At 47.9% G+C, this 13,064-nt stretch overlaps 2 protein-coding genes across 7 annotated transcripts in view; one reads left to right on the top strand and one right to left on the bottom strand.

The window, feature by feature from the left end:
* LOC309354179 (G protein-activated inward rectifier potassium channel 1-like) overlaps positions 1–13,064 on the bottom strand; it is a 230,459-nt gene that overhangs the window by 95,117 nt on the left and 122,278 nt on the right. The window lies entirely within an intron of this gene.
* The window catches only part of MPP3 (MAGUK p55 scaffold protein 3), an 86,837-nt gene that overhangs the window by 48,687 nt on the left and 25,086 nt on the right, over positions 1–13,064 (top strand). For 4 of the 6 annotated variants that reach the window (XR_014162174.1, XM_081884084.1, XM_081884082.1 and 1 more), the window contains exons 11-13: positions 4,715–4,779; positions 8,469–8,489; positions 12,821–12,865. Coding sequence is in view for 5 of the 6 variants with exons in the window: in XM_081884084.1 (XP_081740210.1) it covers positions 4,715–4,779; positions 8,469–8,489; positions 12,821–12,865 (131 nt within the window). In the remaining variant the exon portion in view is untranslated. The remainder of the gene's footprint in view (positions 1–4,714; positions 4,780–8,468; positions 8,490–12,820; positions 12,866–13,064) is intronic. The other 2 variants (XM_081884085.1, XM_081884086.1) reach the window with 2 other exon arrangements.

Below are 13,064 nucleotides of genomic sequence, written 5' to 3'. Positions count from 1 at the left end.
TCCTGCCCCCCCAAAACAAGCTCTCCACCCCACCATCACTGCTGTGCATTCTTCAGGTCCTTGCCATGGCCCTGCCACACGGCTCACAGCCCATACTCACGTGGTTCCTTTCATTGTGGCAGGGCTCCAACCTCACACCTGCCCCTGGCTCCACATACCCTCTGGGAGTCTCTAGACTTTCCCATCTGCCTTTTGAATCCAAATAAGAAGTCAGCTGCTTGTTGGCTTATCTTGGACTCTTGCCCTTTGAACAAACCTGCCGATGCACAGGCTGTGCAGATGACTCAAACCAAGCCAGTTTTGAGTCTTAGGTCTGAATTCCTGCACCTGCCTAGAGCTTAGGCATGAAAGCAGGACCATGGAGAGCTCCAAGCTATGCACTGGAAGGACAGATCGTGAAGCTGAGGCTCCAGTACTTTGGCCACCTCATGAGAAGAGAAGACTCCCTGGAAAAGACCCTGATGTTGGGAAAGATGGAGGGCACAAGGAGAAGGGGACGACAGAGGACGAGATGGTTGGACAGTGTTCTCGAAGCTACCAGCATGAGTCTGACCAAACTGCGGGAGGTAGTGGAAGAAAGAAGTGCCTGGCGAGCTCTGGTCCGTGGGGTCACGAAGAGTCGGACACAACTAAATGACTAAACAACAACAGCTATATGCAGCTGGCCAGGAAGTTGCTTCAGCATGTCAGGAGAGCCCCCAGGGTCCGTCCCCCTGTTTTTAAAAATTACGTTTCCCAAAATTTCACACATACATTTCAATATACAATAAAAACCCTTTTCTCCTTTTTTTTTTTACTTCCCACCCCTTTTCCCATGGCGTTTCTGTTCCTCTCCCTCTGCTGCACGCTGTCTTCTATCTCTTAAACCTTAACCAAACTTCTGTCATCTTTAAACCCTTCTGTTGCTCATATTTCAGATTCTGCTTGCTGTTCATCATGTAATAATCTATAAATAATTTGAAAGGGGCTCACATTCTTCCACAAAACCTTCTTCATTAAGTTCTCTTATTTTAGCTGTTAACTTTGCCAATTCTGCATCAGCTTGCTTGTCCATTCTTCACTGGGTGGGTATTTCTGTTTCTTTCCTTTTTTGTGTGCAGAGAACCCTAGCTGCAGTTGTAACCCACAGGGGGGTTAAATTAACTAACTCTTGGTCCTATGGTTCATCGCTGGGCTGAAGTTCACATCAACTCTGAGCATTGGCTGTGCTGGCGTGGGCTGATGGAAGTTGGAGTCCAACAACCTCCAAGCGTTCTCCATCCTTGGTTGAAATGGCCTGCATGCAGCTTGGGGTTTCTAGCTGTGTCCCACTGTGCTTTTAATAATAATAATAATAATAATAATAATAATAATAATAATAATAATAATAATTTTGGGTGGGCCTCCCCAGCCACTTTGGGCAGCTCCCAACAGAATATTAAAAACACAATAAACCATCAAACATTAAAAACTTCCCTAAACAGAGCTGCCTTCAGATGTCTTCTAAAAGTCCGATAGTTGTTTATTTCCTTGACATCTGATGGGAGGGTGTTCCACAGGGTGGGCACCACTACCAAGAAGGCCCTGTGCCTGGTTCTCTGCAGTGAGGGAACCTCCAGAAGGCCCTTAGAGTCGGACCTCTGTGTCTAGGCTGAACGATGGGGATGGAGACACTCCTTCAGGTATACTGGGCCGAGGCTTTAAAGGAGCTGCGCTCTGCTCTTAGGCACCGACTCTGGCAGAGCTAGGGGGTTTCCTGCTCCACAGAGAGTGAAGAAATACAAGTCCGAAAAGAAGGACAGAGTGACTTTTTCAGGTGCTGTAGATCAGGGGTAGGCAACCTAAGGCCCGTGGCCCAGATGTGGCCCAATCGCCTTCTCAATCTGGCCCTGTGGATGGTGTGTTTTTACATGAGTAGAATGTGTCCTTTTATTTAAAATGCATCCCTGGGTTATTTGTGGGGCCTGTATGGTGTTTTTACATGAGTAGAATGTGTGCTTTTATTTAAAATGCATTTCTGGGTTACTTGTGTGGCATAGGAATTCGTTCACCCTCCCCAATATAGTCCAGCCCCCCACATGGTCTGAGGGATGGTGGACCGGCCCACGGCTGAAAAAGGTTGCTGACCCCTGCTGTAGATGGTGTCCCCCTTTTATGGCAGAGCAGCATCTTCTGGGGATAATTCCTGCACCCTGTGCTCTTCTTCTTCCTTATCCTCAGACCCTTCTGATTGGGGTTTCCCAGCTCCTACGTCATAATAACCTTACAGAACAGATCCAGGGATGGGATCTGCATCCAACTCCAGCTGTAGGCAACCCATGTCCCTCTCAAGGAAAGCTCCCCATTCTTCTTCCCAAAGAGAGGCTGTTTTAATGTACTAGGGATGTGGGATGTGGAATCAATGGTGGGGAGTCAAGGAATGAGGGGTTTTGAGAAGCATCAAGGAGATGGTTGGAGGTGGGGCACAGTGGTGCAGGACTGGACTGTGTGCAGTAGTGGGAGTAGAGCTGTTGTCAGCTTGGACAGCGAATGGTGCATGAAACAATGAGTCATGCTTGCACCTGGAGCCCAAAACTCAAGAGACCGCATCCGGATTCAGCATCCTTCCTTGCTTTGCATCCCTGATGCACACCTCTTTTAGACAGCAAGGACCTTGGGGGGAGGGATGTGCCTTGTAAAAACCCATGCACACTACTGATGCTGGGGTTTTGGCTCAGTTTTGGCACAGAAACTGCTTTGGTCGCCCTGTACGATGACCTCTGCCGAGAAAGAAGCAAAGGAAAAATGTCCCTGCTAATTCTTCTCGACTTCTCAGCGGCTTTCGATACCATCGACCAGGGTAGCCTTCTGGAGTGACTGTCCGAATGAGGGGTGGGGGGCAGGATTAAGACCTCATCTCATCTCATCAAGATAATTTTATTGGAACAAGATATAAAGCTATTGATTATGCGGCCAGCGTATTCCCTTTTCTACGTGACCCATCTCTTGCGAAGGCACACCATGGAAAGGAACAACCAGAAGATTCAAGATTTCTGTACCTGCTTTTTCTTTTAGGAGGAAAGGGAGAGATGCATTGAAGGGTACATTACAGTTGAGAAAGGGAGTACCCTGGAGGAACGGTTCTGTGAACAGGCAGCAGAATTCTTTATTACAGCACGGTGGGGAATCTTTTTTCAGCTCAAGGGCCACATTTCCCACCTGGGTAACCTTCTGAGGGCCACCGGCGAGTGGTGGGCGGAGCCAGAGGCAAAAGCAGGTGGAGCAACAAATGTATTTTTTTTTTTACCCTTGTACCATAAGGTAGATCTGCCTGCCTACAAGCACACATGCACACAAACACTATTCTCTGTCCAGGCAAGCAAGATACATTTATCAGAGTTCAAGGTCACATTTGAGCCTGGAGAAAGTACTTGGGCTTGCATTCGGTGCAGGGCTAATGTGAACCTTCTCTCAGCGCAAGGCTTTCTCCTTGCACAGCAGAACATTCTCCCCCTCTCCTCCTCCTGCATGCCCCCTAAATCTGCTCTGCAGTTTCCCCCAACCTTCCAGAACAGATCTGGGAATGGTGTGAGCCGCACACTAGGACAAGGAGGGGAGGAAACCCCATTCCTCTCGTGCTAATCCTTGCACTCATGCAAAGATTTAGTTCAGTGTTTCCCAAACTTGGCTTCCCAGCTGTTTTTGGAGTACAACTCCCATTATCCCTAGCTAGCAGGACCAGTGGGCAGGGATGATGGGAACGGTAGTCCAAAAACAACTGGGGACCCAAGTTTGGGAAACACGGATTTAGTTGAGTACTTGGGAGCCATCGTGGTGTAGTGGTTAAGAGCGGTGGACTCGGAATCTGGTGAACTGGGTTCACGTCTCTGCTCCTCCACATGCAGCTGCTGGGTGACCTTGGGCCAGTCACACTTCTCTGAAGTATCTCAGCCCCACTCACCTCACAGAGTGTTTGTTGTGAGGGAGGAACGGAAAAGGAGAATGTTAGCCACTTTGAGACTCCTTCGATTAGTGATAAAACGGGATATCAAATCCAAACTCCTCCACCTCCTCCTCCTCCTCCTCTTCTTCTTGGAGTGTTGGAGCAGGGCTAGAGAGGGTTGCGGCCTGGGAAAGGGGGAGCCCAGAGGCAGTTCCAAGGACCAGACAGAGGTGCTTGGAGAGCTGCATTTGGCCCCCTGAGGTTCCTGTACATTGCATTGGAAGAAAAGTGAACAGGGAAAGTAACTGAGCCAGTGCAATGCTGTTAGAGAGCCCAGTTAGAGAGCCCAGACTAGGACTGTTATATCTAAAAACTAGGATAGGCTGATTGCCACACCAGCACCCAGATGCAGCTTTGAGTCTCTACTTTTCCCCACTGCAGCAGAAGCCATGAAATAGATGAGGGAGAACCTGGCAGTTTCTGGTCACTCAGAACTGCTTCTCAGTAGAAAGCTCAGAGACCCCTTTTTGGGGAGCAGGGGAAATGCACAATGTGTATCTTAATTCGGTAAACAGTCTGGATCAGGACCCCCCACAGCTGCTTCCCTCTCCTTTGGGAGTTTTGAATGGCGGTGGTGATTATGATTTTTAAAGTCTGATCAAAGTAACGTGTGATTTGGCCCTTGATCTCGTTTGATTTCAGCAGGAACTGAGCGCAATGAGCGCATTCCGGCTCTCTGGTTTGAGGCTTTCTCCTTGAGCTCTTCTCCGCCCCCTTTCTGATAAACTCTTGTGTTTTTCTTTTTCCATGTAGGCGTCTGATGTACAGAAGGACCATTGGAGCGCTGCACAACACCAGAAGCGTCACAAAACCTCTCTGTGAGTCAACCCGAAACCTTTCCCTCGTTTCTTTAGTGTGGCTTGTGTTTCCACTACATCTGGTTTTTCCTTTCTCTTTCCCAAACCGGGCTTTTTTTGTGAGGCTTTGCAATGCCGTCCCTTGAAAGGTGCAGAGACACCGGGAGCCTGTAGCATGGCTGTGTCTTGCCATTCAGGTACAACAGCCACAGTGTAGCGCTGTGGGGGAGGTAAGAGGGAATATGGGGAAGGTAGCTCTTTGCAAAAGAGAGCCTATTGTGCTATGGCCTCCACACACTTCTGTGAGTTAATGACAACTGTGTATTCTTTGTTCACGCAGTCAGGGCCCATGCAGGGCAACCCAATGATGTCATAAGACCAAGGCACTATCTGCCTTGAGAGCCAGTGTGGTATAGTGGTTAAGAATGGTGGACTCGTAATCTGGGGAACCGGGTTCGCTTCCCCGATCCTCCACATGCAGCTGCTGGGTGACCTTGGGCTACTCACACTTCTTGAAGTCTCTCAGCCCCACTCACCTCACAGAGTGTTTGTTGTGGGGGAGGAAGGGAAAGGAGAATGTTAGCTGCTTTGAGACTCCTTCGGGTAGTGATAAAGCGGGATATCAAATCCAAACTCTTCTTCTTCTGGAGATCTGGTGGGCTGTGAGAAAGGCCCTGTTGTGCACTTGATGCCTTGCTCAGTGTCAAGACTAGGGGTCAGCAAACCTTTTCAGCAGGGGGCCGGTCCACTCTCCCTCAGACCTTGTGTGTGGGGGTGGACTATATTTGGGGGGGAAATGAACGATTTTCGCCCGCCCACAAAGAGGCCTGAAGATGCTTCGCTTTACCTGTCCCAGTTCTTGTCCCAATGTCCTTCCTTCTCCAGCCAGCCAGGCGCTATGGTGGGGTAGGAGGCTGCGTTGGCTGGCGAAGGCAGAAGCAGCAGCCCTGGTGGAGGAGCTGCGGACGGAGGTAGGGGAACCGGGGCATCGCCGGAGCTTTTACCCACCTGGTGCTGCTTCTTCAGAGGCAGAGAAGAAGACAGAGCCGCCTGCCAACCCACAAGCAGTGGCCGCGGTCACCACAACAACCCGCCTGAACGCCATGGGAGAAATGAAGGAGGGAGGGAGGCAGGCAGGCAGTGACGAAGGAAGCGCATGAGGAAGCAGCATGGAAAAGGGGCGTGGAGAAGGAAGGAAGGGCAGACTGAGGGAGGAGGAGCAGGAGGAAAACGCAGCAGCCGTCAGCCGGCATCATATGCCCCCTTCACAGCGCTGCCCTGCTGAGGCAGGCAGGCGGGCGAGTCGACTCACAGCGCCTGGTGTGGGACAAGATTGCTCCGTCCCTGAGGAGAAAAGCACCGCCATGTGAGGGAGAGGGAAAGAATGTGTGCGCTGGCGATCCGCGTGGTGATTCCCGGACCATCTGCGGGGCGGACCTAGAAGGCGGATCTGATTCGGCCCGCAGACCTTAGTTTGCTGATCCATGGTCATGACGCTGCATGTGAGGTGTTTATCCTTTTCTAGGCAACCTTCTGCTTCCCTTCTAGGAGCTGCACTGATTGCCCACATTCCACGGCTGGTCCTTCCCTTTCAGCAGTTAGAATGTTTACACTGACATGCTGTGAAATCACAGCAGCTCAGCCAATGACGAAGGAGGTTCAGACACAGTTGCCCAGGGGCGCCAGCTCAAGGGGGTCAAGCTTTTAATGGCCCCCCAATATTTTTGGGGAGGGGGGCTGGGCCCTCCAAATGTTGAGGGAGTGGAGGAGGCCGAGCGTGGAGCCAAACATGGCGTGGCTTCAGTGACTGGCTCTTCCTTCTCCTGGCATCGAAAGAGGCTGATCGTGAGAGAGGAAGGGGACTGCTGGTATTGAAGCTCTGCCTCACTTGGCCTCCTCCCGATGATGCAATGTTGTGTGTGTGACATCGCACACACATGTGATGTGTGATGTCACACATGTGGCGGTGGGCATGTGCAGAGATGGCGAAGTTGCCATCTCTGCACATGCCAGTTTTGTGTATGTGTGTGTGCGCGCGCATCTTATATGTGTAAGATTCTGGACGATTAAAAATTATTTTGTAGGGGAGGCTGCCCCTACACCTAGGGTCCTCGGAGGTTTAGAGTATCTGCTGCTTTAATCCCGCCAGATCTTTTGGATTAAGCCAGCCACACTGTACTGTGTCTCAATAGTGATTTGGTGCAATGGCTCTGAATTAAGTAGGAGCAGTGTTTTTGGTCCTGTGTGGTGTGATGACTGCTTTCGTGAATGCTTTGAGATCCATGTGGGACTCACAAGCTTCTGGAGAACTTTTGGAGCGTGGGCTGAGATGGGACAGTCCTGAGCCCAGCGTTTGCTTTATGCCCAGATGTAGCCATGTGTTCTCAGCCCTGCAGCTAGCATGCAACAGACACGGGCAGCTGGTCTTTTCCTTGACCATCTCTACTCACCCCCTGCACATCTGGATTTCAGGCAGCCCCGAATCCCAGCACTTATTTGCATTTAAAAACGAAGCATTGCATAACCCCTGGAAGTGGAATCTTTTTAGCAGAAAAATTTCCCACATTTTGAAATGCTTTGTTTCATACAATTAATTTTTTACATGGTGAATATAACGCAAGGCAGACTGCGCGACTTGAATGGATATAACACCAGTTATAATTATAATCAACTTTTTTCATGCAGCTATAATAAGTACATATATTTATGCACACAAAAGCTCTTCAGCCATGCCAATGTAAGTATGTTAGCAGCTTTCAGTGCCTTTATCCCCTCCTCACTTTAAAATCCCCATAATGGGAGGGAAGTGTTTGCTGTTGAATGTGTTTCGACAATCCTTTCTTTGTATAATAAGCCGAGGAAACCAAAGTTGGTTACCAACTTTGGAAGAAGCCGGGATCTTAAGTCGTGCTTTGAAGTTGGTTTAATATCCTAAATTGTTTTGAAGCAGGGTAACAATAGTTCCCCAGTTTTCTGGAAAATGGTGGTTAGTAAAGAGACTACCTGGCTCGGTTGTGGCTCATAGGGTTGCATGCATAGAGAAAAGACTTAATTCATATATTGCCTACTTAAGCCATGATATGCTCATCTGAACAAAAACATCTAGAATTCACTTGACTTATTTGAAAGACAATTGCATTAATGTAACATCGCTTGTAGGTATACGAGAAGTTTTGTAAGGGGGACTATATAAATTATTGTAAAATGATTTAGGAAGGAGATAATTAGGAAATGAAGTTTAAAAGCATTAATTACAATAATAAAATGCAAGATTAGATCGCAAATTTGAAAATCACTAGACAGGATTGATGGAATTCTCAGGCTATAATAGCCAAAATGAGGATGATGTGATGTGATGCGAAGTTTTGTTTGGAAAACATGTGCAAAAATTAATAAAAATGATTTATTTAAAAAAAAGAAAAGAATTCACTTGAATTGCACTTAAACAGTGCAGTCCTAGGTGTGTCTACTATGGGGTTATACAGTCGTACCTTGGGAGTCGAACAGAATCCGTTCCAGAAGTCTGTTTGACTTATTTTATTTTATTTTACTTGTATGCTGCCTTTCCACAGTTAAAACAATGCTCAAGGCGGCATTGTTTTAGCACATGCCCCTAATGCTTTAGCACATGCCCCTAATGCTTTGGAATACTTCCCCCCCCTGGCCTCCTTTTAACTCTGCTGCCTCTTGTCTTTTCACGCTGACCTCAGACGATCAATCTTCTGAGAAAGGTAGGTTCACTGCCTGTTCCTGGAGCGAGCCAGCTGTGACTTTCCCTGCACGTAAAGAGCTTGTAGAATAAAACAGCCCTCTCCGACCCAAGCCAACCATGAAGCTGATCCAGATTACAGGAAGCTCAGAATAGTTTGTGTGCCATATGTACATTTATCGGTACAGCTTTCTGTCATTGGTTTTGCTTCCAATCCCCCCCCCCAAAAATACATCAACTGGACACATTGCAACAAAGGAGGTGATGGCATAGTTTTGAAAGGGTGGGCGTAGGGAGGTTTTCAGAATTTCCTCTGCAAGCATAGGGACTAGAAACATGATTTCTTTTTTTTAATGAAAAGAAAACTGGAGGAGGGTGCTTCACACATGACTTTGCTTCCTATGGTGCAGTATTGCCTCATCCCACACAAGCTTGGTCAGTGATAAGCTCTGCCTTGTGTGCTGGGCTTAGGATTGTACCCTCCCATGTCAGAGAAAGAATGTGTGCATGCAAATAACCTTGAGATTCTGCAGAATATTTAAACGCAAGAATATTAGCAGCCTGCTGGATCATGCAAGTGGTCCAGGATACTGTTCTCACAGTGGCCAACCAGATCATAACTGTCAACGTTTCCCTTTTTAAAAAGGAAGTTCCCTTATTCCGAATAGGATTCCTCGCAAGAAAAGGGAGAAGTTGACAGCTATGAACCAGATGCCTGTAGGAAACCTGTGAGCGGGTCCTCTCCCTTCCTACATTTTTCAGAAACTGGCATTCAGAAGCGGTGCTGCCTCCAGCCGTGGGGGCAGAGCTTTGACCATCCTGCCAACTATCCACTCATAGCTTTCTCTTTCACGAATTTGCCCTGTCCTTTTTTAAAGCCATCCAAGTTGGTGGGAGCGAGTTCCCTGGTGTAACTGCAGTGTGAAGAAGGGCTTATTTGTCACCTTTATCGAAGTGCTGCCACATTACACAGTGGACAGGAACATGGATGTGTATGTCAGGAGTTCAGCCTACACTCGAGTAGGACCCTGGCAGAGACACATGCCCGACTGGCATGTTCTCTCCCTCCTGGTCTTTCGTTCGGGAGCTTCAAAAGCTTTCTTCATCCCGAACATCACAGCGACCGATGCCAACACCGGCAGATTTAGGGATCCGTAGAGTTTGCGCAGTTGCGTAACAGACCTCAGCAACTCAGCCTTTTGGCTAATTTACTTTATTTACATATAAACACACATGGAGCACTGCAACATGGCTCCCTCTCTCTCTAGCATCAGACAGCAAAGAGAAAAAACAAAGGACAATAGTCCCACTTCACGGAACACAATAACACAAACATCCTGTCTCTGTCACTTCCCACTCTGTGGAGTCAAAACATAAACCGTCATGTGATAGACAAAAATCCCATGACTGCAATCATGGAGCAGGAATTCTAACACTGTATACCTCTGAATGCTACTTTCTGTGAGTCTAAAGAGGGGAGAGAGGGTGTGGGTCCGGCTCTGTCGTAGCCCCAGTCTGAGTCCCGTTGCTGAGCTAGCAGGGGCTGGGAGGAACACTTGCCCGAGAGCAGAATCCACATACAGAGTAAGGCAGTCCAGAGGTCAGGGAATCCAGAGGATCACAGAGCCAAAGGTCCAGTTGGATAGCAGGAAGCAACAAGGAAGGACCCAGAACCACAGGTGGTGTTTCCAGCAACAACTGACTGCTGCTGAGAGCTCTGTTTAAGAAGCCCGGAGCCAGCTGCTTATCATTAGTGCCTTTTCTGTGTCCTGATCAGCTGCAGGTGGAGTCCTTCCACCTTCTCATTCGTTGATTCATTCATCGTTTTATTTACACACCGCCTTTCTGTAGTTAAAAGTGCTTAAGGTGGCTTACAGCATGACAAGATTTACATGATTACCAACATAACAAAAATCATAAACAATAAATAAAACACATAAAAGTACACAGTCAAATGGAAAACAATTTCCACATAAATAATAAAATCTAAAACTAAGAATACAGTATTAATATCAACCACAATTTAAAATGACATAGATAAAAAATAAAAGGAATTTAAAAAACCCAAAAAACGGAGCCCTCTCTGCCCAGCAGTGTGGGAATGTTCAGGGATGCAGGAGAGGCTATATTGTCTGATAATAGCCTTTCCAACTTGTGTTAACAAGTTCACAATTTAGCAGAGTAACATTCCCCTTTTTAAACTTGCAGCGGATGCGTTTGCTCAGGCTTGCTAAAGCCTCTATAATAACTGTTCTGGTATTTTCCCCTTATTCCCTCATAAAAGATAAGACACGACACAGTCTTCTATAAAAGTATACAAAGGTTTACTCACACAACTTTCTGTTCTGAATAGGATCCCAGAAGGCAGACTTAACTTAGAAAAGTAATACACACCTGGAAACTATCTCATATGGAGACAGTCCCTTTGTCCTCTCTTGGGAAGCCAAGAGAGCATCTTTGGCTAAGCAGATATTGCTTCTTCGATGCATGTGGTCAAAGAGAGGGAGATGGCTGCCCTGCCCTGTGCTTTTGTCGTTACCTGCACAGGTGAGGCCACACCCACCTCTAGTCACATGCAGAGGAAGTCTGTCCCAGCCCAGAAGGAAACAGGATGTTTACCTGCTGGCTGGAGAAACATTCCTCCCCATGTGTAAACATGTTGACTCCAGGAATGTTGTATTTGACTGCTCTTGTGTTTCACATCCCACAAGCAGCAGCAGTAACACTCCTTTATGGAGTCTGTCAGGCCCCTAAGCCAGGTGGAGAGAAGCAGGGCAGGGGCCTTCACACGCACCCCGTAGGTCAGTCAGCCTCCCCCTTCAGGCTGCTGTTCAGCAGGCGAAGCTGACTCCTGGCCCATGACACGCTTTCGGCCTTTATCTGGCTGGCCGCTGTGAGAACAGGATGCTGGACTAGATGGACACTGGCCTGATCCTGCCGGACTCATCTTATGTTCTTTGGGAGGCTGGCAAAGAGGCAATCTCTGCACAAGAGAGCAAACCTGCGAATGCTGGTCTCGCCCACAGCCTTGGCTAAGGTGGGTGGTGGGCTTGATTCAGAAAGGCTCTGGGGCGTGATGCCATTGCAGTGTGAAAAGGGCCGGTTGATTTGCTCCTCAATCTAATTTCCCACGCCAGCCCAGGTCCGTTTGTATCCCTGTCCAGCTTGTTAATTAGTGGATTTGAACAGGGTTTTCTGCACAAAGAGACCTTTAGCGTGACAAAGCAGAGAGGGGAGAAGCCTTGCGTTTCCTCTTAATATGCCCCCGGGGACTCTAATGTCAATCTTGTTTAATTTTCCTTAGCTATTATTTGCTGAGCGTTTTTTTTTTAACTGTGTAATTTTTGTGCTAATCACATGGATTAAGCCCCTGCCGTTTCTGAAAAGTGATTGTGTTTCTCCTCGGTGCTTTTGTTAACGCAGTAGGTAATTTCCTGCTGAACGAGGGAATGCTGCTTTCTCCCTTTCCCTCTCCCCCTTTCTGAATTTTTTGGACTTGCTCCCTCCAAGAAAAGAGCAACTCCTTAAGGTTTTAAGCCTGCCGGGCAGGGTGTTGGTTCTTTTCTGACTTAATGGCTGCGCAGCATCTAGTGTTCCAGGCGATTTATAAATAAATGTTGTTATTTTTAAAAAGGCTCGGGGGCTAGCTGTTCATTCCAGCGTTTCAGCTCCTGGTGCCATTTGCTTTCAGTCTCTCCGTGGACCCTGGCATGGTTGTTCCTTAAGTGACAAAAGTCAGAAATCCAGTTGGGAAAGGAGGAGGAGGAAATAGTTTTGATTGGGGCAGCAAATCATATGATGCAGGATAGCTCAGGCAAAGGGATGCGGGTGGCGCTGTGGGTTAAACCACAGAGCCTAGGACTTGCTGATCATAAGGTCGGCGGTTCAAATCCCCGCAACGGGGTGAGCTCCCATTGCTTGGTCCCTGCTCCTGCCAACCTAGCAGTTCGAAAGCACGTCAAAGTGCAAGTAGATAAATAGGTACCACTCCTGCGGGAAGGTAAACGGCATTTCCGTGCACTGCTCTGGTTCGCCAGAAGTGGCTTAGTCATGCTGGCCACATGACCCGGAAGCTGTATGCCGGCTCCCTTGGCCAATAAAGCAAGATGAGTACCGCAACCCCAGAGTCGGTCACGACTGGACCTAATGGTCAGGGGTCCCTTTACCTTTACCTTTTAGCTCAGGCAAAGCATGGGACCCACATGCAATACAGCAGTTCAGTACCCCTCCCCTCCCCCGTCCCCTGGGTTTCATGCCAAAACACCAAAGATGCAGCATACAAAATGAATAGTCTTTTGGTATATAGCACTGTCGTCATCATTCATCTGCCTCTCTTATCTTTTTCTTTCTAAGCAGAAGACTGTGATTGCGAAGGATACTTCAATGGACAATATATAGGTGAGGAGCTGGTGGTCTGCAACCCACTCTGGCCTTGGTTGTGGGTATCATATGTACATTTGCTACTTAAAAATAATTTATTCCTTATACCCTGCCCATCTGACTGGGTTGCCCCGGCCACTATTGGTAGCTTCCAGGATAATATACAAACACAGCAAAACATCAGGTGCTAAAAGCTTCCCGATAAAAGCTTCAGGTA

This window comes from Podarcis melisellensis (genome assembly GCF_964234715.1).
Source record: "Podarcis melisellensis genome assembly, chromosome: 13".
NCBI lineage: Eukaryota > Metazoa > Chordata > Lepidosauria > Squamata > Lacertidae > Podarcis > Podarcis melisellensis.
Note: the sequence above shows the minus strand (reverse complement) of the source record. Positions and strands in the feature narration are given on the sequence as shown.